Source organism: Terrapene carolina, unplaced genomic scaffold (assembly GCF_002925995.2).
Source record: "Terrapene carolina triunguis isolate 2854851 unplaced genomic scaffold, T_m_triunguis-2.0 Scaffold66, whole genome shotgun sequence".
Lineage (NCBI taxonomy): Eukaryota > Metazoa > Chordata > Testudines > Emydidae > Terrapene > Terrapene triunguis.
Genome location: NW_020664417.1, coordinates 55,468,074 through 55,494,155, shown reverse-complemented (window position 1 = coordinate 55,494,155; position 26,082 = coordinate 55,468,074). Strand labels below are relative to the sequence as shown.

Genomic DNA, 26,082 nt, shown 5'->3' with positions numbered 1-26,082 from the left:
GAACATTTGGAACACCAATTCCTTTCAGTGCGACTCAAAGTGCTGACCTGTCAACTGAATCAAAAGTTGCTTTGATACGGAGGTGTGCCACATGAAGCAGGTGGTTAAATTCTCCATGCAACTCAGCCAGAAGCTGGAGGGTAAAGACAGTGTCCATTGTTGACTGTCTGCAGTGAATCCTGATTGCTGACAATGTTTGTTATGGGACAGCTGCATCCTACCAACCAGAATGTGAGCAAAAATCTTTCCAGGGACCGATAACAATGAGATTGGCCTGTAGTTCCACACTCGGTGCAAGATCCTCTGCCCTCATTTAGGGACATATGATGCCCTCTTTGCATTCTACTGGTACTTTGCCTAATGCCCACATTTCTAAGAACAGGTTATGTAGGCCCATGCGCACTGGTTCCAAGGCACCTTTGAGTAGCTTGGGTGGAATACCATCAGATCCAACAGCATATCCATCCTATAACTTTTGGATGTCCTTTCAAGCTTTCTCGAGTGATGAAGAATCAGTGTTCATCCCTGGATGTACAGCTGTGTAGTTTGCCAGGTCATGTAGCTCTAAACAGTCATCAGGAGGACCATGGTTCAGCATGCTTTCATAATGTGTTTTCCATTGGTCCAGGACCTCATCCGTCAATATGCAGGGAGAGCTGTCTGGTTTCATAATGAGGATGTTAGAAGGCTGCCAGCCAAGCACGTGATGGCACTGTAGGCATGATACAGATTGTTGTTCATAGGCAGCCTTATTTCTACAGAGTTCTGTTAAAGTTAAAGGGTCTCCTCAAAGATGTTCACAGGTGGATTCTTTTGTGGGATTTGAGTTTAATATAGAAATATTCTTCATGCATTAATCTATTCATATTAATTCAAATTGAAAATCTAGATTCTTTCCATCTCACTTCAGATTATTATAAAATATTTCACTTGATTATGGAGTCAAGAACTGCAGGATAAAAAAGGATTCCAATTTTGGCTTTCAATTATTATTGTACTTATTTTGGTGTTTAATTTTGACTGCTGGCAGGTTAGCACATATAACTTTATAAAACAAAATTTTTATAATGTTAATTCTGATTGCATAAATTCAAGAAACATTAGTTGTTTCAATAACAATGAAACAAGTTTTAAAAAATATGCAGAAGTTTAAAAAGAGACTTTTTTATGATATGCATGATTTATTCGTAAACTAAGTGGAAGCATGTAAATTAAGCAATTTACCGCACTGCTGCTATACATTACCAAAGAGTGAACCACAGAGTGTGAGAACAGGAAGTGATATGGGCTATATTTTACAGTGAACAGAATGTGTTGGCACGTGAATTTTCTTGTAAGGCTCTTTCAAGTAAATCTGCCATTTTATGTTTTTTTGGTGTTTATTTTTTAAAACTGATTCTTGTACAATTAGTCAGTGTTTTATCAGCTATTTTTCAGTACAAACTAACAAACAAGATCTTTAAGTATAGAAAAACTTTAACCAGATTGTTAAGTTTAATCACATGATAGTGTCCCTGTAATTAATCAATTGAAAGTGAATTGAAAACCTAAATTCAATTTTTTTTTTAATTTTTGAAAAATGTGTTAATTGACTCTACTAACTAGACCAATAAGAGTTAAAATTATTTCTGTGTTGAATAACCAATGGTTTAAAATCCTGTCCCTTACCAATATCCTCCAAATATATCTTTGTTTGCTTAGATATCTGAGAGTAAGTCATTCTGTGAACTGTAGTACCAGGAATATCACTACAATCCATTCAAGCTACTGTATCTAAGCTGTCACAAACTGATGTGTTCTAGGATATCTACCACAAATAAGGAAATTCTAAGGGCAGGGAAGGGGAAGAGAGAGAATTTTTAAAAACATAGTTAAAACTTATGTCTGTGATGAGTGATCCCTCACAGGCTGGTCAATGGGGCAGTCAGAATAATTTTCAGGGTTTCACTCCATTTTCACTTTAAAAAACATTACGTTTCAAATCTGAACAAAATGGGAGGGAGAGAGAGAGAGAGAGAGAGAGAGAAACTGTCATGTAACACACTCAGCCTCCTCCACCCAAAATTCATTTGTAGTTCTTTGGTTTAAGCTTAGTGACCTACCTGTAATTAGATTACTGAAAACAAGGATTCAAAATTTCTAAGGACCACTACCAGCCTGGTTAAGTACTCTACTGTACCTGAGAAGACAGCAAGAGTTAGCTCAGGGTATGTCCTTGCTAATTCCTCCGACAGTTGATAATATGACACAGAATACAGGTGTGGCAAAGGAGAAGGCTGACCCAGTATCCCATCACCTCTCTGAATCTCCAATTTGTGAGCATAGCGAAACATCTTAGGTTCCAAGATCTGCAGCAATAAAATTCAGATATTTGAAGCTAAATACAGAGCTGGGATTACATGGTTATCTTCTGAGGAAGAATAATATATATTGTGCCATCATTTAAAGTGGGGCGGCCAACCTGTGGCTCTGGAGCCACATGCGTCTCTTCAGAAGTTAATATGCGGCTCCTTGTATAGGCACCGACTCCAGGGCTGGAGCTACAGGCGCCACCTTTCCAAGGGTGCTCACTGTTCAGTCCCTTGCTCTACCACAGGCCCTGCCCCCACTCCACCCCTTCCCGCCCTCTCCCCTGAGCCTGCCATTCCCTCACTCCTCCCCCTCCCCCCCCCCAGAGCCTCCTGCATGCCACGAAAGAGCTGATCGGGAGGTGCTGAGAGGGAGGGTGAGGCGCTGATTGGCGGGGCTGCTGGTGGGTGGGAGATGCTAGAAGCGGGTGGGGGAGCTGCTGGGGGACTGCTGACATATTGTTGCTCTTTGGCAATGTACATTGGTAAATTCTGGCTCCTTCTCAGGCTCAGGGTTGGCCACCCCTGATTTAAAGTGTTGCAGCTTAGTAGAGTCAAATACTTGGCTATCTGGGACTCATTCCATTTGAGAACCAGTCAGAGCTGTCAATTTCAAAGTTCTATTTTCACATCCTATTGCATTAAATATAAGTTTTCCACAGTGAAAGTTGAAGTAATCAAGATCAATATTACCATACAATTTTTCCATGATTAATATAATTCCTGCTCAGAAATGGCTTAGGACTGGACTGGGGCAGTGCAGTGCAGATCAGGTTTGAGATGGCAAAGCTGTGTGAAGCTAGTACAGCAGCTGTTGGTACTGTTTTATTTTAGTTTGATTGATCTTAAGCACTGACATTCACATAGGAACAGAGGGGAGAATCTCAAAATTGCTTAGCATTGGCCTAACTCTGCTCACATTGACACCAACAATAAAGTTCCCATTGAATTCAATAAGAATAGTGTCTAGCCAACTGTGAGCACTCTTAAAAATCCCACCCATTTGTGGGCTAAGCCAGGTGGCCACACAGAGGCATAAGATAAAGTAAGGCACCCTGCCTCTAATGCATTGCCTCCTCAGACCTTGGGACTGGAAGCATAGGGGTAAGTAGATGTTGATATTGTCCACACTATTCCTTCCTCCAAGTAGATGAGTGGGGAGTAAGCAAAGCCTTGGCCTGATGCTGAAGACTTTAAGCAGATTACTGCCCTACTAGAGAAAGTGGGGTGCAGGGAAAGAATTCTGCTTTCCCTGTGATAATCCTGGAATGGCACTGGTACACACTATCCCTTTCAGAGGGCCAACTTGAAAATCTTTATCTAGCTTTTATATTTTAAAACGATGCTGTGAAACAATATGGTCCAGATCCTCAGCTAGAGTAAATGGCCAGATAGCTAAATCAAAGTCAATTTACCTGTGCGGATTCAAAAAAGATAATGATCTATCCCTAAATCTTTACTAAAAATGCAACAAAAATAATGCACTCTGCATTTCATTGATGAAGATAAAGCTGAATGATACGAGAAATATCTTTTTTTAAACATAGAAGAGATTTTTTTAAAACATAAAATATATTAAAATGAAATTTTCTTACGAACCTGTAATAGTTGCATAGCAACTTCATAGATAGCCCTAGCAGAATCAGCTGCTTTAAACAGTATCAGATTTAGGAGGATCACTGTATCACACAGGTAATCCCTAGAGGAGAATCGTAAATATCAGTTAAAAAAAAATTTTTTTTAAATACAGTAAAAGCTGTTTTATCTGGCATGTTGGGGGTGCAGGTAAGTGAATAATGCAGATTAACTAAGAGGGAGAGAGTTTGGGTGCGGGAGGGGGTGCGGGGCTGGAGCATGGGAGGGGGGTATGGGATGCGGGCTCTGGGAGGGAGTTCGGGTGCAGGAGGGGACTCAGGGCACCAGATCCGGGGGGCGATCACCTTGGGCAGTTCCCCCCAAGTGTCGACCTGTCCCGCTCAAAGATCCAGGAACCCAAGCCCCCTCCCACACCCCAAGCCCCTTCCCCAAGCCCCCTCCAGCACCCAACACCCATCCCCACACCCCCTTCCCGCACTTCAAACCCCTCGTGGCCATTCCTCCACCTAGGAGCAGCAGGGACATGTCGCCACTTCCAGGGAGCCATATGGAGCCAGGTAGGGAGCCTGCCAGCCCCGCGCCAACTGGACTATAAACGGGACTTTCTACGAAGATTAGAAATGCCGGTTTAGAGCCGGCATTAGGGCTTGATAACACAGGGCTGGATAACACAGCTTTCGCTGTATATTTAGCTATTTTAACTATGAATTAGCTAAGCAAAGGTAAGTTCATTTAGTTTAAGTATTGTATACAATAATATAGTTCAATGCTTTGAAATGTTTAACATTGAAAACAATATGGAAAACATGTTCCATTTAAGAGAAAACAAAACATTAATTCTATTTAAAACTGCAATTTGGGAAACTGAATTGTAAATTTAAGAATTCTCTTTTGTACCTATTCTGAAACACACTGGCTATGGCTTTAAAACAACCAGCTGCAACCCGCTTGGAACCCGTGTAACACCGGTCCACAGCCCAAAACAGGAGGTTACTCTGGTCAGGGTTGAGCTCCAACAGCAGCATAACTGCCTCACAGCCTAACTGATGCACCTATAGACCAGAAACAGACAACAGTTTAAACAATTTAAAAAAACAGCAAAAGGCAATGGTTTACAAAATAACTTTAATACGAACAGATGACATTTAAAATTAACAAGTTGCAATAAGCAAGATTTAATTAAAAAAAAAATAAAAACAGTAAACCTTAAAAATACCAATACACAAAGATTTAACAGTTTTGTAGAATTAAGTTGTGCACTTTATTGGACCATATGACTACATAATATCATTAATTTTATCCTCATTCTCCCAAACCATACCCTCCTATTGTTTTTTATTCTCACTTATTTCATTTCTTGACCTGGGCCATGTCCTGAAAACACAGATGCAGGACAGCAGTTAAGCACATGCTTAGTTCCACTGATTTCAGTGGGACTTAAGGGATGGACTTTCCCTCAGTGCTTTCCTGAATCAGAGCTCTAGATTGTAACCTCTTTGGAATAAGAATCCAGTCTTTCTATATGTCTGCATATTATCTAGCACAATAGGTCACCTAGGAGCTATTGTAATACAGAGAAATAAAGCCAACAATAACTTCCTTTTAGACTTGAAAAGTTGTCTTCATAATTCCACATGGCTCCCTATGCATGATACAATCTCATTGAGCTTATGCACAAAGCCCCTACCTCAGCCATCTTTAATTCTCTCAGAGACCCACTACTGCTGTGCTGCTGCTTACAGCGAATCAACTTAATTTGTATATAATTTGTCAGCTGCTGTTCCTGTTCCCTTTCACTTAACGTCTGTCTACTTGTCTGCCTGCTCTTAGACTGTGAGCTGCTTGGGAGCAGGGACCATTTTTCTTGAGCGATCAGAAAGTGCCTAGTACCTAGTTAGCACCACTGTAACTAAATGCATTAATATGTAGTAATAATAATAAAGACGTATAAGGCGCAAGCTGATTTAGAACATTTGTGCCAATTTGACCTCAAGACTCTTAAATCACACACTGATGGTTAACAAACATTTATTGATGCTGCTTATGTTACCTTTTTATCTTGTGAATCCAAAATATTATCCAGCCATTTGTACAAATAGCCATCTGATGAGAGTCCTACATTATCTGCAACAGGGCCACAACACAGTACAGCAGACATAGCCTTTAGAAAGTAATTGAAAAAAACAACACATTTGAATAATCAGATTGGGCTAGAGCAGTTATAGCTAATCCTTTAAAATACTATCAGAGAACTCTAACATCTATTCAGACCACTGCCAGGAGCAAGGCCACAAGGAACTCTGTTTAACATTTTGTTCAAGGAATAGCAGAACCAACCCTACAGCTCTGAATTCCCAGACAAGAGGAGCTGTCTGTTCTGAAAAGTTTACATTTGTTCCATAAGAGATAGTACATTAGTTTGGCTGGTGCTATACTGTAATGCACTCTGATACAGAAGATCGTTGATCTGAATGATCCTGAAATTCTCTCTCGTTGAGCAATTGGGGGGTGAGGGCATGGGAAGCTTAGCACTAAAATAAACTTGTATTTGCTGCAGGACCATGCTGAAATTACGGTAGTGGGAAGGAGGCAGAGAAGTTCTGATTAGAATGTAAAAATAATTAATCCAGGAATAATCTGTGGCTGAGATAACATCTGCCTACATCAGCCAGGACAAGGAAAATTCCATGCTTGGACTAATGGCAAGGAAGTCCAAACTGGCAAAAATGTTTAAGTAAGGACAACACAGGGAAGTAATTTCTCAAGTTCAGAAAGTGTTAAAATACCTTCAAAGCACAGTACTGGTGTCTGTTTATCTGCATGTTCCTATCACTGTATCTATCCAGGGGGGTAAACATGATGCTAAATGGACCTGCCCAGTGACTGAACAACATAAAGAGACTGTGACGTAGGCTCTGCTGAGGAAAAACACTTCTTCTCTGGTGCACTGTAAGAAAAGCACATACAGTATTTGACCCATTTTTCACTACAGTTTTTGTACACTAAATTTATAAGACAAAAAACAAAACAAAAAATTACCCAAATGAATTAGAAACAAGCACAGTACCATACAGGCAAAATTCAACAGCATAACAGCTTTTTTAAAAAGTTAATATATGCTCGAATGAATGTCACTGGTATGAAAGAACAGAAGCAGTATACAAGGAGTTTAGCAATTATTAGCCCGGAAAGAAACATGTTCAAACTTGGAAATCAAGTCTTTTAGTAACAAGAATTTAATTTTTAGATTTAAAAATACAATCAGTGATCACTTCTGAAAAGTTCATATTGTCAGTTTTAAATACCATTTTTAGCATGGTAAATTTCTACAACTTCAGGAACAATTTGTGGTTCTGGTGTATTAAAATGAGTCATCAAAACCTATTAAAGTGTATTGAGCATACCTGGAACATTTTGAATGATATTTGCCACTAAGGCACTAAAATGGCATCGGATATCTTTCAATGTGTCAGAGTCCTTTTCATTTTCTGCCTCCAGAAGTTGTCTAGTGAGATCGACATACTCCAATAAAGTGTTGTTGAGGGAATGTGTTTCATTATCAAGGCCACCGCTTGCACTTAAAAAAAAATATATTCGGAATATTATGGTAAGTAGAGACATACTATATATTTCTTTAAAAAGCTTCAAAGGATATCTTCAAATTCAAGAATTTTTAAAAGACTTTTTACTAAACAAAGTCATTTTACTGGCATTTGGTTCGAGGCCCTTTCTTACCACATTTTTGTTGTCTTAGCAAGAAAAGCACTAATGAAACCGGACCCAATAACCAGGCCTTGTAAATCAGGAGCATCTCTAATACTACTACAGATTCATAATATTTTGTTCAGGGTGATGGTTTAACACCTCCACCCCACCCCTCAAAAACAAACAAACAAAAAAAAAACGCTTGCTTATTATAACAAACAAGGTACACACCTAAAATAAATGGATAATTTAGATGTGCTTGGTCAAAAGTAAATACTTTATCTTCTGAGCTAGACAAAGTCCTCAGTATTTTATGCTATGCTGCGGAGTACTAACTGGTAACAGCAGCTATATACTCTATTCTAGATAGGTTCTTATATCAGCCTCATCACTATGGCATCTGAGTGCTTTCTAGTAGTGCTTTAAGTGATGTAACATCTGTCACATGTGGTTGATGCTCTCTCATCTTGTCCTCTGGAAGAGAAGTGTGTGTGTAATGGAATGTTTTGTACTAGTAGGATTTTTTTTTCTTTAAATGTACACAGTGATCTGTTTATATTAGAGAAGGAAGGTCAAAGAAGTGTGCCTTGCCCTTGGAGCAGAAAGTGGTGAAGTTTGAGATAGTCCTCAGTTCCTGTAAGAGTTTGTTCCACAGACTCAGACTGGCAACAGAGAAAGTTCTGTCTCCTGCACAGTCAAGCAGCAGAGTTGTCAACAACAATCCTCATCCTGGGGCTTTAGGCTACTTTTTGATATGTTGAGCGCAGGCCAGTGAGAACCCTGAAGACAAGTACTAAGACCTGAATATTACTCATATTCTATGGCAAGCCAGTGTAGAGAGTGGAGGACAGATTTGATGTGCCAGCAGTAGCCCATGTTGCTGAGGAGATCCTCTACCAGCTGGAGTTTAAGGGCTGATGGCTTCATACCCAGGTTGCTGCACATTGCTGTAGTCCAGCTGGGAGGTGACAAAAAAAGTTTATCGCTGAGGGCAGGTCATCATCCACCAGGATGGGACAAAGTCTCCTAGCCACTCAGAGATGGTAGAAGGTGTTACTCATAGACGCTGCTGCTATGTAAGAGCACAGTGTTAGCAAGAAATCCTAAACTTCTAAACTACAAACTGAATTCACCAATTGGGTATATATCTTCATCAAAGGAGACTTTACTGTGGCTGCAAACTGCTTTCCCCTCTACCCATCAGCATAACCTCTGTCTTGCTCAGCTTCAGCTTCAACCAGTTGCTCTTAATCAGTATAGCCAGATAACAGTTATGCATGATAATATGACAAACACTCGTCACTATCATAAATTTGTAAAATAAAGATATTTTCCCCATGAATTGATGATGCTGAAATGTTTAGTACCTATCACTTTTGCATATCTACTTTAATGATCTGCATATAATTTTATATGTTCACTGGCACTATAAAATCTTCTATTATAATATGGTGGTGACATCGGCCCAGACAACAGAGGTGCCAGGGTTTATACTGTGCAGAGGCTAGAACATACAATAGTGTAATGTACAAAAGTTTAAGTCCATTCTCAATTAAGCTGCTTAGCAACAGAATTTTCAAAGGCCATGATCCTGCAAAGGCATCCATCCACATGGTACTTTATGCCTGTGCACAGTCTGATTAGCCTCAGTGGGAATCCTGAAGGAATAAGGATTTCTTACACAGATTTCTTTGCAGGATTGAAGTCAAAGTGTCCTTCATTTTACATAATATTTTATTGGATTTTTTTCCTCCTTTAACCCTTAGAATCAAAAGTCAAATTATTTGGCATAAAGTTACACAATAACAATGGCAGATACAGTCACCTTTTCACTTTTTTATCCTCCCAATACTCAAAATTTACAAGAGACTATTATGAAAATTATGCCTGATTTATAAATCTTAAAGGACTTCCATAAAAGTGATCTCTTACATTTTAGGATAGATTAACAAAAATTTATATTCCTACCTCCCCTGCCCCCCACGTTTTATTTTAAATATCTCCAGGGAGTTAAGTATTAATAGATCACATTTTCTTCTTTTCCCAGGACTCATTGTATAACATCAGGATGTTACTGCAGGAAGAGCCCAGTTAGATTATCTGTCTCCACCTTGGGATCTCAACTGTAAAAGTAGCTCAAGGGCTTTATACTTGATCCTGTAACTTAACTCATTCACTACTGACAAGGTCCCATACAAAAAGAACACACATGCAAACACATACCCATGTCACACACTTACACATCTCATTGAAAACGTGAGATGTTCCATGGCATTTCAAATAAAATAGAGTGGTCAGTAACTTAACAGATGTAAATTTATAGATACTGATCAGCATATCTTTATGTTTTTAAAATTAGTATTTACAAACTCCTTGTGGATTTTTGTTTGTTTGCTTTATTTGGTCTTTAAAGAAAACATGGGAACAAGGCAAAATATTGATTATTCCAGTATTCTATTATAATAGTGAAATATTATTGTCACTGAAATCCTCCTACAAGACTTATGGGGATTATTGTGTATTATGCTGCTCTAAATTAAGTTTTAAGTGATTGTTCAGTTGTACAATAAGGTGTACAAACAGACAAATGTATAAACTATTGGCTCTTAATTCAGAAGTTTGTTAGGGAAATAAACAATGCCTTCTCATCAACTCCACACCTACCTGTGACTAATAACACCAGCATCTGCCAGCAGTTCAAATATTCGTACTAGTTGTACTCGTAAAATATCTCGACGCCTGCGTCGTTTCATATTCTGTTCAATGGAAAAATACAAAATTACATGGAGCAGTGGAGTGAATAAGGATATCATCAGTTTGGCCTACAGGGACACTGAAACACAGTCATGACTCCACTCATGTTGGTAACACAGTTTTCAGTAGAGAGTCACAGATTTTTTTTATTTAAACAGTTAGCAGATTTACTGTACAATTTTAAAGGACTAGACAATGGGTCACATTCATTCCTTGTGTAACCTCTCAGACTTTCATGAAGAACACTATTATTTACTTCTTCAACTGGGTACAATGGAAAATTATTGCTCCACGATTTAGACTGTTATGAGAGAGTGATTCTTTTACGTAGGGACTGTCCGGTTTGGCCAATGTACATTCCACTCCTGGAATTGACACCTCTGCCATGTACATTGGCCAAACTGGACAGTCCCCACATAAAAGAATAAATGGACACAAATCGGACATCAGGAACAGTAACATATAAAAGCCAGTAGGTGAACACTTCCATCTCCCTGGATATTCTATAATAGATTTAAAAGTCACTATTCTTGAACAAAAAAACTTCAGAAACAGACTTCAAAGAGAAACAGCAGAACTAAAATTCATTTGCAAATTTAACACCATTAATTTGGGCTTGAATAGGGACTGGGAGTCATTACAAAATCAGCTTTGCCTCTCCTGGAATTGACACCTCCTCATCTATTATTGGGAGTGGACTACATTCACACTGATCCAATTGGCCCTGTCAACACTGGTTCTCCACTTGTGAGGTAGTCCCGTCTCTTCATGTGTCATCATATAATGCCTGCATCTGTAACTTTCACTCCATGCATCTGAAGAAGTGAAGTTTTTTACCCACGAGAGCTTATGCCCAGATAAATCTGTTAGTCTTTAAGGTGCCACAGTTTCTACAGGGCTTGAACTGAGCAGGAACTGGCTGGAGCAAGAGAGGCAGGTGGAAACTGTTACTCTAACTAAAATAGGTTGTTTAGGGTCAGATTTTGTCCCCACACCAATCCATGGGACTACTTGTGGAATAAGGTAAAGGGTCAGATGTTGGCCTTCAACAAAGCTAACAACCTTTTAGAACCAGGCTCTGCCTCCCTTACTTGCATAAGAAGTACCATACTCTGCCAGAAGTCCCATTTAAATCAATGGGACAACTCAGCCTGAGAAGCAATGGCAGAATCCAGATCTCAGATTGTAAACTCTTCAAGGGGGCAGTTGTATTTAAATTTGTGTTTTATACAGCAAACACGTTGTGAAGAAAAGAAGAAAAACAATTACCCTCATTGTTTACCATTTGAGCCCAATGGTAACTTTTAGATCTAACTATATTAAAGTCTACTTATTCCAATGATGTGCCAATTGAACTCAAACCACTAAGTTATACATGAATAACACTACATGAATAAAGTTATCTGAAATTAAATTTGACATGATCTTCTGTAACAGTATATTGCATCTTTACATTTCACACCACCATACTGTAAAGTATGGATGTGTAAAGATTGGCATTTGTATGACTAACATAGGTACATATAGGGCTTTGAAAAAATGCATTATGGCACACAGTTGTGTGACAGGATTTGAAATTCATACTGGATGTTACTATCAGCTATGCTTAAAATATAAAATTCAGTGCAATGATCAAAAACAAAACAGTTATTATCTAGGGTACCTATCAATTGTCTTTTATTCTGTGTTCGTACAGAACCTATCACACTGGGGTCTTGATCCTTATTAAGGACTTTTGATGCTACCACAGAACAAATAATACACTGTTTTATGTCATCTTTTTGTTTTCCTTTGAATATACTGACATCCAGGCTCACTGCGGATTAACAGCACTTGTTTGGTTCCACACTTCAATATGTACCATATATACTGGTGATATGCTATCCATCAGAGAAGCCTTGTTCGTAGGGCTGGAAGAGGTCAGGTAAGTTAATGTTTCCTCCAAAAACTGTCCCAGTTAGAGAAATCATATTTTTCTCTCTCCTATGTGCAGTACACATGAGCCTCTCTGATTGATGGGATGTCACCAACACAACATTTTGAGTAAAAGCAAACAGACTGCATTTGGCTTGGATACTAGCACATAAAAAATAAGGTGGAAAAAATATTTTAAACTATTAGCTATTACTAGCAAAATTACTGTGGCAAGAGAGGCTTTCAGTGCATAGTTCTAAAGTTAAGGGTTTGATAAAAAAATTAACATATATGTAAGTTACTTTGAAAGGAATAAAAACGGTTTTGACTATTTTAGTTATTTATTTAAGCTACATTACTGTATGTTAGCCATAGCCGTTAAAGAACAGATAGAAATATTTCTCTCTGTTTGTGGGAAAATAGCTATAAGAAGATTCTGAATACAAATAAAAATATCCTTATTACCTCTGGTCTTCTTTCAAGTGCTTCCTTAATTATAGGATGTAATTCTTCTATTAGTTCCCTGGATAAAAATGATAGATCAATCACTGAATTAGTAGTGAAGATGCAAAATGTCTTACAGAAACGAATGTCGTAAAACTTACATTAAAAAAAGGAAAATATCTCTAGTTTTGCTTTCATTTACAGTGACTTTATGAATCAAATTAATATTTAAAAGACAGGACACTGACTTTGCTAATATGCAAGACAGAGCATCAATCTGACATTTCTCAAAGTAATAATAACTGAAAAGGCATTTACCATCTATTACAACACCAGTATCTGAGACAGCACAGTATAACAAGCAGTCCCCAGACTTCAGATTTGGTGGCATGTGGCCCAATACTTGTTATTAATGGAATCCCCACTAATTCATAGTACTGAGAATATGGACAGTCTGATACCCTTGATGAGTCCTTGAATGGAAAATGTAGCAGAATACAGGTCAGTCAATCTAAGAAGATATTTTGAAGAATGGCTTAATCCTGGTCAGACAGTAGCATAGTGCTTTCTTAGATCTAGACTGTAGGCCAATCATCCCTGGTAGTGAAAGGGGTTTGGACAAGCTGACTGATTCTGGAAGAAATCAGGGACCAATTTAGACAAGAATTTGGGGGTGATGACAAATTATGGCCTTATTTTTATGGAATATAGTAAATGATGCCCCAGCCATTAGTGCCTGGATCTTTCAAACTCTTTCAGGCTCCCAAAGAGGAATAAATATATGAAATAGAGTCTTTAGAAAAATCTTGTCACTATAAGATGAGAGAATTCAGTAGAGACCTGTCATTGTGAAGGAAAGGCCAAAATCACAAACAGGCACATACACACACTGAGTTGAAAGAGAGACCAGGTCATCCAAGGTGAAACTGATGGTGCGGAACAAAGGGAACAGAAGACTGGCAAGAATAAGATCTTTACTGTCTTACCCAGATGGAGAACCATTTCCATTTCAAAGAGTAGGAGTTTCTGGTGGAAGGTTTCCTGTTCTCCAGCAGAAGCTTCTGGACTTACCCAATGCAATTATGTCCAAATTGCTCAACAGCCAGTATCTGAGCTCTCAGCTCAGGAATCAGTGTACAGAATCTGGCTCTACTCCTAGTGCAGAAGATCTACTGGGTGTGTGGAACTAAAGATTAGAGGATCAAAAACCAAGTGAAGCAAGTCAGAGTGCCATAACTGAAGGGGTCATGTTCAGGCTACAAGAAACACCATGACACTTTCTCATCAGCTTTTCTGCAGTGATTTGGAATAAGAAATATTGGAGGGAAAGCACAGAGAAACATATGACTAGAGCAATGCATCTATTAAAGATTTCAGACTTCTCCCTCCTGGAGCAGAATTGTTTGCACTTAATATTGCATTTTGTGGCAAACTATTACATACAACATTACAAGTCCATTACATAGTCTCCCTACTGTGCAAGCAGAGTACTGGCCATTGTTAGTTTGAGGGACCTCTCCTTCTGGGTGCTTAACTTCCTTTGGTGGCTGTTTTCTTCTTCTGGAAGATGGAGAATTGCAAGGGTGACATGGTGATTGACATGAGTTCAAAAATTTCATGGTTTCCTGATCGAGAAGCATTGAGCCCGCTTTCCACTGCAAATTGATATAATACAGAATGGTTGTATAGTTCGTTAAAATCTGAAGAGAGGTGACCTTCGGTTAAGACAGGAATTTCTTGCACGATAGCTAGATGAGTCTTAATTCCATAAGAACGGCTATAGTGAATCAGACTAAGGGCTGGTCAACACTGCGGGATGGGGGGAAAAAAGAGGTCGATGTAAGATATGCAACTTCAGATACGGGAATAGCGTAGCTGAAGTCGACGTATCTTATTTTGACTTACCTCCCGTCCTCACAGCGCGGGATCGACAAGCTGCGGCTCCCCCGTCGACTCCACTACCGCCGCTCGCCCTGGTGGAGTTCCGGAGTCGACGGGTGTGTGTTCAGGGATCGATATATCGCGTCTAGACGAGACGCGATACATCAATCCCGATAGATCGAATACTACCCGCCGATTCGGCGGGTAATCTGGACGTACTCTAAGAGTCCACCCAGCCCAGTATCCCGTCTTCTGACAGTGGCCAGTGCCAGACACTTCAGAGGGAATGAGCAGATCACAGCAATTGAGTGATCCATCCCCTGTCATCCAGTTCCAGTTTCATGCATTCATAGGTTAGTGACACCCAGAGTATGGGGTTGTGTCTCTGACCATCTTGGCTTATAGTCATTGATATACCAATTCTCCATTAACTTATCTAATTTTTGTTAAAACCCAATTATACTTTTGGCCTTCACAACATCCCACGACAAAGAGTTCCACAGTTTGACTTGGTGTTGTGTGAAGAAGTATTTCCTTGTATTTGTTTTAAGCCTGCAACCTATTAATTTCATTGGGTGACCCCTGGTTCTTGTATTATGTAAAGGGGTAAATAACATTTCCTTAATTCACTTTCTCCACATCACTCATGATTTTATAGACCTCTATAATATCCCCCCTTAGTCATCTCTTTTGTAAGCTGAAAAGTCCAAGTCTTTTTAATATCTCCTCATATAGAAGTTGTTTCATACCCTAATCATTTTTGTTGCCCTTCTCTGTACCTTTTCCAATTTTAAAACCATCTTTTTTGAGATGGGGTGACCCAAACTACACTCAGTATTCAAGGTGTGGGCATACCATAAAGTACTATGGATTTACATAGTGGTATAATATTTTCTGTATTATCTATCCCTTTCCTAATGGATCTGTTAGCTTGATGGCCTTAGCTTACCACTTAGATGGTACAAAATGTTTCTTCTCAGTCTTCTGCAGAGTAGGTGGTGCAAGTGGCTGGGGTATGCCAGACCATCTTAGCTGGCTCTAAATATAGCCTCATTGATAGGAAGTGCCACTGTGCTCGTGCCAGCAGTCTGGACGATATCTAGCAATTTGTGAATGGTGTCCTGGACTTCCTCTAGAGGGACCGGAGTGCGCCCACAATCCTTTTCAGAAGGTCCTAGTCATCTGGTGATGATGGTGAGGCTGGTGCAACTGCCTCCTTAGGAGATGAGGATGACAGTGGCACAAAGCATCTGTTTATTCCTATTGCTCCTCTTCTTCATATTGTTCCTGAGATAACTGTGGTTTATCGATATGAGGCAATCTCTCTCTGAACTCCTGCTCTGATCCCCTGAACTCAGGGGTCTCAAATATAGGTCCAGGCACCCTAATAGGACAAGTAGAAGAAAGGATGTGGCCCCATGGAGAGTTTACCAATTGTCCTGCACTAGATAGGTCATGTGGAAGGAAGGAGGAGTCCTGCAGAACCTGAAACCCCTATATGGGCTACTCTTGTGCCTCAGTTCAGACAGGGGACCAGAGTCTTCATCTCAAGATCATCCAAGGAATGTGTATCCCCATATACCAATAATTGGAGCTAATGGTATGGGATGCCTGGTAGCGCAGTGGTTCTCAACCAGGGGTCCGGGGCCCCCTGGGGGGCTGCAAGTAGGTTTCAGGGGGTCTGCCAACAGGGCTGGCATTAGACTTGCTGGGGCCCAGAGCAGAACGCTGAAAGCAGAAAGGCTTCAGCCCCGGGGCTCCAAGCTCCACCACCCGGGACTGAAGCCAAAGCCTGAGCAACTTAGCTTCACAGGGCCCCCTGTGGCATAGGGCCCCGAGCAACTGCCTTGCTTGCTACCCCCTAACCCTGGACCTGGCTTTTATATGCAGAAAAAACAGTTGTGGCACAGGTGGGCAGTGGAGTTTTTATAGCATGCTGGTGGTGGTGGGGGCTCAAAAAGAAAAAGGTTGAGAACCTCTGTGGTAGAGCCTTAGCTGGTTGACAGGATCGGTGAATGGTGCACCAAAGGAGTTGGTACGTCTCTAGTGATCACTGGTTCTCACAATATCAGTAATGTCCAGGTCATCTAAGATGTAGTACCCAGCTTTAGAAGATAGGGAGTGGGAAGGGCTTCTGCTTCTTGGTGAATCCGATGGTGTTTATTAAGGTTAGATAGGGGGAGCTGATGCCGCAGAATTCTCCTTTTACCATGAGACACTATTGTTGGTATAGTCAGCAGTCGTTACCTTCCTTATCTTGCTGGGGCCACTCATTTCAGAGCACTCTTGGCTCCCGGTACTAACAGTGCAGATTCATGCTCCCGGTCTGCTCCTGACACACCTGTACCAGGACATGGAGTCTCACGAGATCTGGATGTAGGGGATTAAGTCCTCTTCTTAGATGAGGACTTTGGAGCATTTTTTTATGCAAGTGTTTGCTCACGCTCTCCTTCCACCTGCGCTGTCTTCTGGGGTCTTCGGTTGTGACTTCCAATGATCCAGAGTCAGGGAGTACTGTGCTAGGAAGGGCACATCTCAATGCTTCCAGACAAAGACAGGGGGGTCTGATAGCTCAGGGTTGCTCGACTGGAGCCTCAAAGAGGACTCTATCAAGAATATTTAGAGCGAGAACGCTCAAATGTCAAGTCCAAGGGAAAAAGGATGACAAATATTGCACTTGGAGGGAATATGTGACTCCCAAAACCAACATAAACAACTACTGTAGAACTTACTAACCAGGAAGACCAGGGACAGGCCATGCAGGACTTAACGCTAAGTATCTTGGGCACGCTACATATCCCAACAGCCTCCAGACCTCTGCTAACTGACTGACTAAGACTAAAACTAAATTAACTATAAGACAAAAGAGAACTATTTACAACAAACCTGAACTGGAAGCAGGAATGCTAGCAAAGCTGCAAACACTGGAAGGGTTCTGTCTGAGAGCACGAACAGTAGAAAGGAACTGAAGAGGTGGTCAGTCCACACCACTCCTTATGCCTTCAGTTTGGAGCACAAAGAGGTGCAGGTGCTGACAAATGGACGCCACTAGTAAAGATCTTCCAGCCTCAGGTGCATGGGGCACATACACACATTGAGTAAAATATGTATAGGGAGCATAAGTCGAAGAAGAAGGGCCTGTTTTGCTGCTTTGATTTATTGGCTTAGTTAATTCACTCTATGAGTATTTTTTGCTGCTGGATGCTCATCATTTATGAATGTAAATGTAATTAACTGTTAGGGTGCCGAGAGCTTTTTGTATTGATGGTTTTTATTGTTATTTAAATATAAAAAATAAACAAATATCACAGAAGGCACAGTGAGCTGTAGGTCCATGTAACTGAGATGAGGAAATGTACTGTTCTAACCCAAAACTACAGCAACAACTACTGACTGATCTTGAGAGCGAGTGTGATTTGGGCTTCAAGGCAGTCTGTGTCTATTGTTTCAATATCTAGCAATTTTTGTCACACTGCTAAGTGCTAAGAAAGAGGATCTATTCATTGCAGTTTTCAAGCCTCTCGGATATTTCTTTGTGTGTGGTTTTTAAAAGTTAAACTGAAATCAGAGTTCAGAACAATTTCATGATCAATTAGCAATAAAATGGTTAGAGCACAAAAATTACCTAAAAGCTCCTGGGTTGGTCCTGCCAAGTCCCAGCACAAGGGATTCTGTAATTTCCATGCTCTCAGAGCGCATCATTGGAACTATGTGCTTAAACAAGGATGAAGGGGACGGACTGCCAATAATCTGAAAGGAGAAAAACGAATATTTTTTTCTAGCAAGTAGTTACACAGTATCCAGCTGGTAGCATTAAAAAACATTTAATTTTATTTTATTTTAACTGAAAATAGTTATTATGAAAGGGAAACTTTTGCTCTAAACCAGTAACAACAGTCTCTCTGCATCATATTTTCATATCTTTATTGGGATGTTTTGTCCTCCCCATCCTTGTACAAATCTCATTTCCATCTGCAGACTGATATTTCTGGTTTTATATCAGGGCTTCTTTCTTGAGGGGATTGGCATCAAAACAAACATCTCCTCTACTTCTTTGGAATACAGGATCTCTCATATTGCATAGGGTTCCAGGCCAAGTGCACAGGTTTTCAGTGACCTCCATAATATTGACATTTTCTTCTTCCAGGCTGTACCTTTTGCCTGGAAAGCACCTCAAAAACCTGTCAAGCTGGTACCCTTCCCTCATTCAAATCCCTCCTAAAAACTCACTATGACACAGGGATCTCTTGGTGCCATCTGGCCGTGGATCCCGGGAGCATAAGGATTACAGGGATTCCTGGTGTTTGGTATCTACATACTAGATCACCAAAGTGTGTCACGTAAGGTCTCTACTGAACGCCCATGTCACGTCAGCCCTCATAATCACTGTGAAATGTTATGTAAAGATAATAGGTAAGGAGCTATGTATATATACTGAAAATTATGTTCTTAAGGTCTGTGATTTGGGGCTGGTCACCAAAAGGTGAGAAGCATGTTTCTTTCAGGCATGAAATGTTTGTGTCTGTCTGTCTACAAGTAAATTGAGTATTGTATAGTTCACAACGGAGACCCATTTACAGTCTTGAGTCAAAGGGCTTGTGAAATCTTCCAATGAGGAAATTTACAGGAAGAAATAAACCAGCAGGAGGGAGTCCTATTTACAAGTGAGGACAATGGATTTTTGGACTATAACTGTAGGTAGAGAGCTGGTCTGCATCCTGTACTGAGGGGACCAGCTGAAAGCATGGCTTGTTTTGTGAAAATGGGATCACAGTCTAGCTGGCTGAAAAATGCTGGTGAGTAATACTAGGTTTTAGAATGTGTGTTATGATCCTATTTTATATGTAACCCTTTGTTTAATACTTCCATCTACTTGCTATTACTTGAATCTCTCTTTTTTTGGTTAAATAAACTTATTTTCACTATAAACATATCAAAGTGCTGTGTGTTCAGCGGAGTGGCGATCCTGATGTAAAACTGGTAAGCTGGCATGTACTATTCCTTTGGGAATACTGGATCTGTGAATTCTGTGAGTGCCCAGTGGAACTCACAGAATTCCCCCCCCAGGGGGATGTCCGTAGGACTTGGGGTTGGAGTGTACACCATTAACCTGTAAAAAGAAAGTGGGACCTGAGGACACCTAGAAGGCAGTGCTTGTGTGGCCAAAGGCTGGAGGTGTTGGGGAACTGACCCACAGCAAGCACAGACAAGGCTTCTTCACACTAAAGACAGGTGATAGGTGTCTCACTACTCTGAATACTCCCAGCAAACATAGCTTTCACTTCAACTGCAAAAAGTCTATAAAAAAATTAACTAATTTTCATTATCATCCAATATAAAGATTTTATTCACAACAAAGAGAACATGCAGTAACCACATCACAGCATACTCTTATTTACATAACTGTCCTTTCCCCTTCCTGTCCCCATCATGTTTATTCTTTTTCTCACTGGCTGTATCATATCTAAATTCTAGGTTATAAACTCTTTGGTGCAGGGAAATACGCCTATTTGCTTCGTGAGGCACCAGGAACATCTGTGAGCACAATAAACAAAAAGAATTTGTTACTTACCTTACAGTAACGGGTTCTTTGAGATGCAGTAGTGCACATGCACCCCAAGCACTTGAATTCATATTCTTTTGGCCAGCAGTGTCTATTGGGGCCATACCTGTACCCCGAGTGTCCTTGTGCCTCCCAATGAAGCACATAAAGGGCAGGGTTTCCTCAACTGCTCAGCTCCTCAGTTTCTTCACCAATACAGAATCCAGGTGTTGTAGGATTCCGTAGTAGTGAGCAAGAAGGGCGGACTATAGAATATACATGGACAACACATCTTGAAGAATCACCATTTCTTCTTTTCCAAGTGTGTGTCCATATATATATTCCACTGTCAGTGACTCACAAGCAGTGACCTAGATCACTGTAGGTGGGTTCAAGAGTCTATCTGAACAGTAACTGCAAGACAGCCTTCCCAATGTGGGCATCAGATCTTGATGCTGCCTCTATAGAGCACTGTTGGGTAAATGCTCTACATATCTCTGTTATTGAAACATTTCTCAATAAGGTTATAGAAGCTGCTTGCGCTCTCACACCATGGACAGTAACCCTCAATGGTGGCTCTAACTTGGCTATTTAGCATAACTTATATAGCATAACTTAATGCACATAGAAATCCAGTTAAAAAACTGACCTTTCATCCTATCTTGAGATAAGTTATAAACAATCTAGGGGACACCCTAATTAGCTTAGTCCTGTCAAGGTAGAAGGAGAGCGCCCTAAGTAAATCTAAGGTGTAAAGGTAGCTTCTCTTTTGTTGAATGTGGATTGAGAAAGAATACAGACAGATAAATTTGTTGGTAGAGATGAAAGTCAGAGACTATCTTTGGTAATAGTGACAGATGAAATCTCAAAGTCACCCTGCCTTTAAAAAATATAGTGTACGGAGGTCTTATGAGTGCTTGTATTTCTGCCACCCTTCTAGCAGATGTTATTGATACTAGAAAGTTGAATAGATGAAAGAAGAAATATGTTTCCTAGGGCTCAAGAGGTGGCCCCATCAAACCCATCAGCACCATGTTAGATCCCAAGGAAGGGGAGCTCTCCTGACTGAGGGATACATCAGCATAAGGCCTTTCAGGAACCTAGCTACTCCAGGGTGAGAATATCAAATGACCTTGAACTGGAGGATGAAGAGCCAAGACGTCTGCTAACTGGGCTCTCCAGGAGCTCAGCGATAGCCCAGAGATGTTGCTTAATAACAGAAGATAACCAGGTATATCAGGTATCTAGTCTGAAAGGGAAATAACTGGCACTGATATGCCCAGAATGTGAATCTCTTCCACTTGGCAGAGTAAGTAAGCTTCATAGTGTCCTTTCTTCTGTGCATAAGAATATTCTGCACCTCAGACAAACAGCTCCTCTCTACTAATGTTAACTAACCAGAATCCATGCTGAGAGGTGCAAAGAAGGTGGATTTGGATGGACAATCTGTCCTTATCTTTGAGATATCAGACCTGGCTGAAGAGGCAACTGGACTAGTGGTCAAATGGAGTGATTAATAAGGTCTGAGAACCAGAAACTGCCTTGGCCGTCCCAGGTGCTATCATGATCATCCTGAGACCTCTTGGGATCATTAGAATCAGCAGATAGGCATACATTAGACCCGGGGACCAGGATTAGGAACATGTCAGAAAGAGATAGCTGACTGACCTCCTGTGGAGCAGAATTTGAGACTTTTTTTGTTTTCTTTGATGACAAATAGGTCTATGGATGGATGACCCCACCTAATGAATATATCTTGAATAACAGTATCCTTAACTGACTTCTCATGGTTGCTTGCAAACTGTCCTTTGATGATCTGAAAACCTGGTAAGTATATGGCTATCAGGGTAATCTTGTGACAAATACAGTAGCCCTGCAGACATATAACTTCTTGATAAAGGATGGTGAACCTTGGTCCCACTGTTTATTTATATAAAACATTACTGTTGTGCTGTCTGTCATTATCTGAATTGTTAGACCTTTCAGAATTGGGAGGAATACTGTGCATGCTCAATGAATGGCCCTTAGTTCCAAGACATGTATAAGTAACCGACCTTCTTGAGGAATCCATAGGCCCTGTACTTGAAGATTAGGATGGGGGGGGGTACTTAAACAGAGTGGGTGTATTTGTCACCAAAGTCTTTGACAACAACAGTGAAGAGAAAGGCACTCCTTTGCAAACTTTGAAAGTGTCCTTCCACCAATTTAATGACAATCAGAGTTCTCAGGGGCTTGCACTCTCATATCGAGTGCAGTCCATTGAGCTGAAACACAATTTTCAACCACCAGTAAAGGTGAAGTCTGACAATCTGAGTTACACGGGTGCAGGAGGTCACATGCCCCAGATGCCTGACATAGGTTCTTAAAATGACTAATTTGTAGGTCATAGATCTAGTAGCATGGCTTGGAATCTTTCTTGGGGAAGATAAGCCATACCCAGAACTGCCCTTGAAATTATATCTTTTTAATAGTAATTAATGTGATTTCTTTGTTTACTTTGAGGCATAGGGAGGCAAAAAATTGTGGAGTCTGCTGTATGGAGTTGGTCACCTGATGCACAGAAACATATACTCCTCGTATCCTCAAGTCAGTTGCCACTACCACTAGGCATTTTGTAAATACCTTCAACACTGTTCATAGATCAAATGGCCAATCCCATATTAGTACTGTAGTAGGAACTTCTCACCTGAACCCTAGATATTTTCTGTGGACAGGATGAATTGCTATAAGAAAGTAAATATCCTGGAGGTCGAGAACGGCATACCAATCCTACTGATCCAGGGTTGGAATCACTGAGGCCAGAGTTACCTGAACTTGAGTTTGGAGATGGCGGTATTCTGTTGTCTCACATTCAGAATAGGGCATCGGTCCCCTTTCTTCTTGGGAAGTAAAAAATAATGGGAATAACACCCTCATGCTCCTGTGTGTTCTTGATAAACTTCTTCCACTGCTCCAAGATTTAGAAGTGACTGCACTCCCGATGTAGCATGCTGTTGTTCTCTTCTCTGAAATTGCTGGCATTTCTTGGGTTCAGGCTGTGTACACTGAATGTAGTAAGGCTTCCTCTGATATGGTTGAGGCCTTTTGATGTTGGAGTGTAGATTCCTTAACACTTCAGCTTCACTCAAGAGGCCTTTAGCAAATGCCTCATCTGTCTTCACATTAAAAAGTTTGCACCGTTCAAAAGGAAAAACCCTCTATTGTTACCTATACCTTTTTAGGGATTCCCAAGGCTCTAATCATGGCAATTGAGGTAGTCATGGATCTGGATATGGTGTCTGCAGCATCAAGAGCCACTTAAATTATATACATGCTGCAAGTTATTCTTTTGAGATCAAAGACAAATTCTCTGTTGTCCTGAGGAATTTTATCAACCAATTTGGAGCTGGAGTGCCAATTCAAGTAATCCTATTTCACCAACAGGGCCTGGTAATTGGTGATCCTCATTTGTAGGCTTGATGAATAATTTTTGCAACCAAATAAATCAAATTTCTTGGATTCTCTGTTCTGTGGTGTAGCTTTCTGTTGACTCTGTCTAGTTCTTTCTTTGTCCACTACAACAACCAGTGACACAGGAATAGGGCATGTATAAAATTACTCAAAGCCTTGAGAAAAGACTTGGTCACAGTGATTCACTCTTTTTGATAAAAGAGCTAGAGAAGCAGATGTCTGCCAGAATAAATTAGCTGGCTCTAACAGTCCCTCATTTATGGGCATCACAAGACATCCAGTCATAGATGTGTGTAAGATGTCCAGGAGCTTGGGGGATCTTCTCATCAGGAAGAAATGACAGGATGGGAGCTGGGATGGTCTACTTGTAAGTCCTCATCAGAGCCCTGATCACCTTGCTCAGTCATCAGAGCTGCAGTCTGAACCGAGTGAAATGCTTCCTTGTGACTGAAGGGAGGGGGACTCAAGCTCTGGGCTAGGTTGCAGAAGCTGGTTTCTTCTGGCATGATGTAATCCCCCTGGGGCCCAATAAGGCCAAGGGCTCTGGTAAGCATATGGAACAGGGGATCATGGAGGGGAATACATAAAATGGTAGTATTCCTGTCAGAGCCCCTATTTCTGGGATAATAAAAATAAGCCCTAGACTTCATCTCTGAGGTGTATGGATCTGAAAACCTAGACTCCAGGGAATGTATTGATGAAATGTCCCTGCTATTATTGGAGCCCAAGGAGGAGTTCTCTTCTTGCAGAGGTGGACCAGTCCCAATGGCGTGCTGAAAGCACACTCAGGCTGAACTCTCATTAGTACAGCCAATGTGCTCTGTACTAGAACAGGGGTAGCAGTCAGTACCGAAAGAAGCACTTTCACAATCAACAAGAGCTGTGAGTATGGTATCAAAGAGACCCTAAGGTCTCTGACACTGTGTGGGATTTTGGTACTGAGTACACCGGTGCCATAGGGAGATGAATAAAAGGAGTTGGTACCAGTACTCTTTCATTTTTTACCCCCGAATACCCATCTATTTACAACTATTTACAATACAATGGATAGACTGCCCAATGAGTATGAAATTCAGACACTTCAAATTAATACTCATAGCCTTGGGTGGTGGGTAGGAACTGAAGGACAGTTGCGGCCATTCTACCCTTTAAATCTTTGGGTGGGAGGACACTCAGGGCAGCAGAAGTGGTCCCAATGGCACTGCTGGCCAAAATAATCAAAACTTGAGTGCACGGGAGCATACAATGCAACAGTGATAAATATATATGCACAAGAATTCAAAGAAGAATTGTCAATTTTCTACTGTTCCCTCAAATAGATGCCTCCACTACTTTTGCCTCTGAGGGAGCAGGACTACTGTTATAGGAAAAAAAAGTCCATAAATAATAAAGCTAAAAGTCAGTATGTCTTTCATGATTATAACAAATAAGTGCTTGTAGCACATGTTAGAACTCCTTTAGAATAACACTTTTCCTAAAATTTCCAATTAAATACATTTTACTTGCCTATCAGAAAACTGAATTTCTGCAAAGAAGTATCCTGGCTTCTTCTCCTTTTCTCTCATCCACACAACTGGATTTATCACCTTATGTCAAGATTTTGGTATCCCCTATAGCAGTGGTCTCCAACATTTTTACGCCCAAGATCACTTTTTGAATTTAAGGGCAACCCAGGAGCTAGCCTGCCCCTTCTCCAAAGCCCCACCCCACTCACTCCACACACACCCCTCCGTCGCTCATTCTCCCCCACCCTCACTCACTTTCACCTTGCTGGGGTAGGGGTTTGGGAGGGGGTACGGGCTCTGGGCTGGGGCTGAGGGTTTTGCAGTGTAGCAGGGTGCTCTGGGCTCAGCCTGGGGCAGGAGGTTGGGGTGGAGGAGGGGGTGAGGGGTGCAAGCTCTGAGAAGGAGTTTGGGTGCAGGGGGGGCTCCGGGCTGGGGCAGAGTGTTGGGGTGCAGGAGGGGGTCCGGGGTGCTGGCTCTGGGAGGGGGGTCAGGACTGGGGCTTGGGGTTCAGGAGGGAGTTCGGGGTGCAGGAGGGAGTATGGGGTGCTGGCTCCAGGAGGGGACTTAGGGCTGGGATGCAACTCCCGGTCAGCAGCGCAGCGTGGCAGTCGCTAAGGCAGGCTCCCCTACCCCAGCCCTATGCCACTCCCGGAAGGGGCCAACGCGCCCCTGTGGCCCCTGAGAGGGTGCAGGAGGCACATGGATCCACGTGCTGCCCCTCTCTGCAAGCACCACCCCCACAGCTCCCATTGGCCACAGCTCCCTGTTCCTGGCCAATGAGAGCTGCAGGAGTGGTGCTTGCAGGCAGGAGCAGAGTGTGGAGGGAGACCCCTGCCCCCTGGGCCACGTGGCTGCTTCCGGGAGTGGCGTGGGGCCAGGGCAGAGCAGCAGCCCCGCTGCACCACCGGAGATTGCGATCGACTGGGAGATCCTCTAGGACCGA

The 26,082-nt window shown here is 41.4% G+C and overlaps 1 protein-coding gene across 2 annotated transcripts in view; it reads right to left on the bottom strand.

Moving 5' to 3' along the window:
• The window catches only part of FRYL (FRY like transcription coactivator), a 345,908-nt gene that overhangs the window by 133,117 nt on the left and 186,709 nt on the right, over positions 1 to 26,082 (bottom strand). For both annotated transcript variants that reach the window (XM_026647943.2, XM_026647941.2), the window contains 9 exons: positions 18,268 to 18,392; positions 12,783 to 12,840; positions 10,314 to 10,405; positions 7,349 to 7,521; positions 6,731 to 6,891; positions 5,995 to 6,105; positions 4,842 to 4,996; positions 3,948 to 4,047; positions 2,180 to 2,348 (listed from right to left, as the gene is read on the bottom strand). In XM_026647943.2, the coding sequence (XP_026503728.1) occupies positions 2,180 to 2,348; positions 3,948 to 4,047; positions 4,842 to 4,996; positions 5,995 to 6,105; positions 6,731 to 6,891; positions 7,349 to 7,521; positions 10,314 to 10,405; positions 12,783 to 12,840; positions 18,268 to 18,392 (1,144 nt within the window). The remainder of the gene's footprint in view (positions 1 to 2,179; positions 2,349 to 3,947; positions 4,048 to 4,841; positions 4,997 to 5,994; positions 6,106 to 6,730; positions 6,892 to 7,348; positions 7,522 to 10,313; positions 10,406 to 12,782; positions 12,841 to 18,267; positions 18,393 to 26,082) is intronic.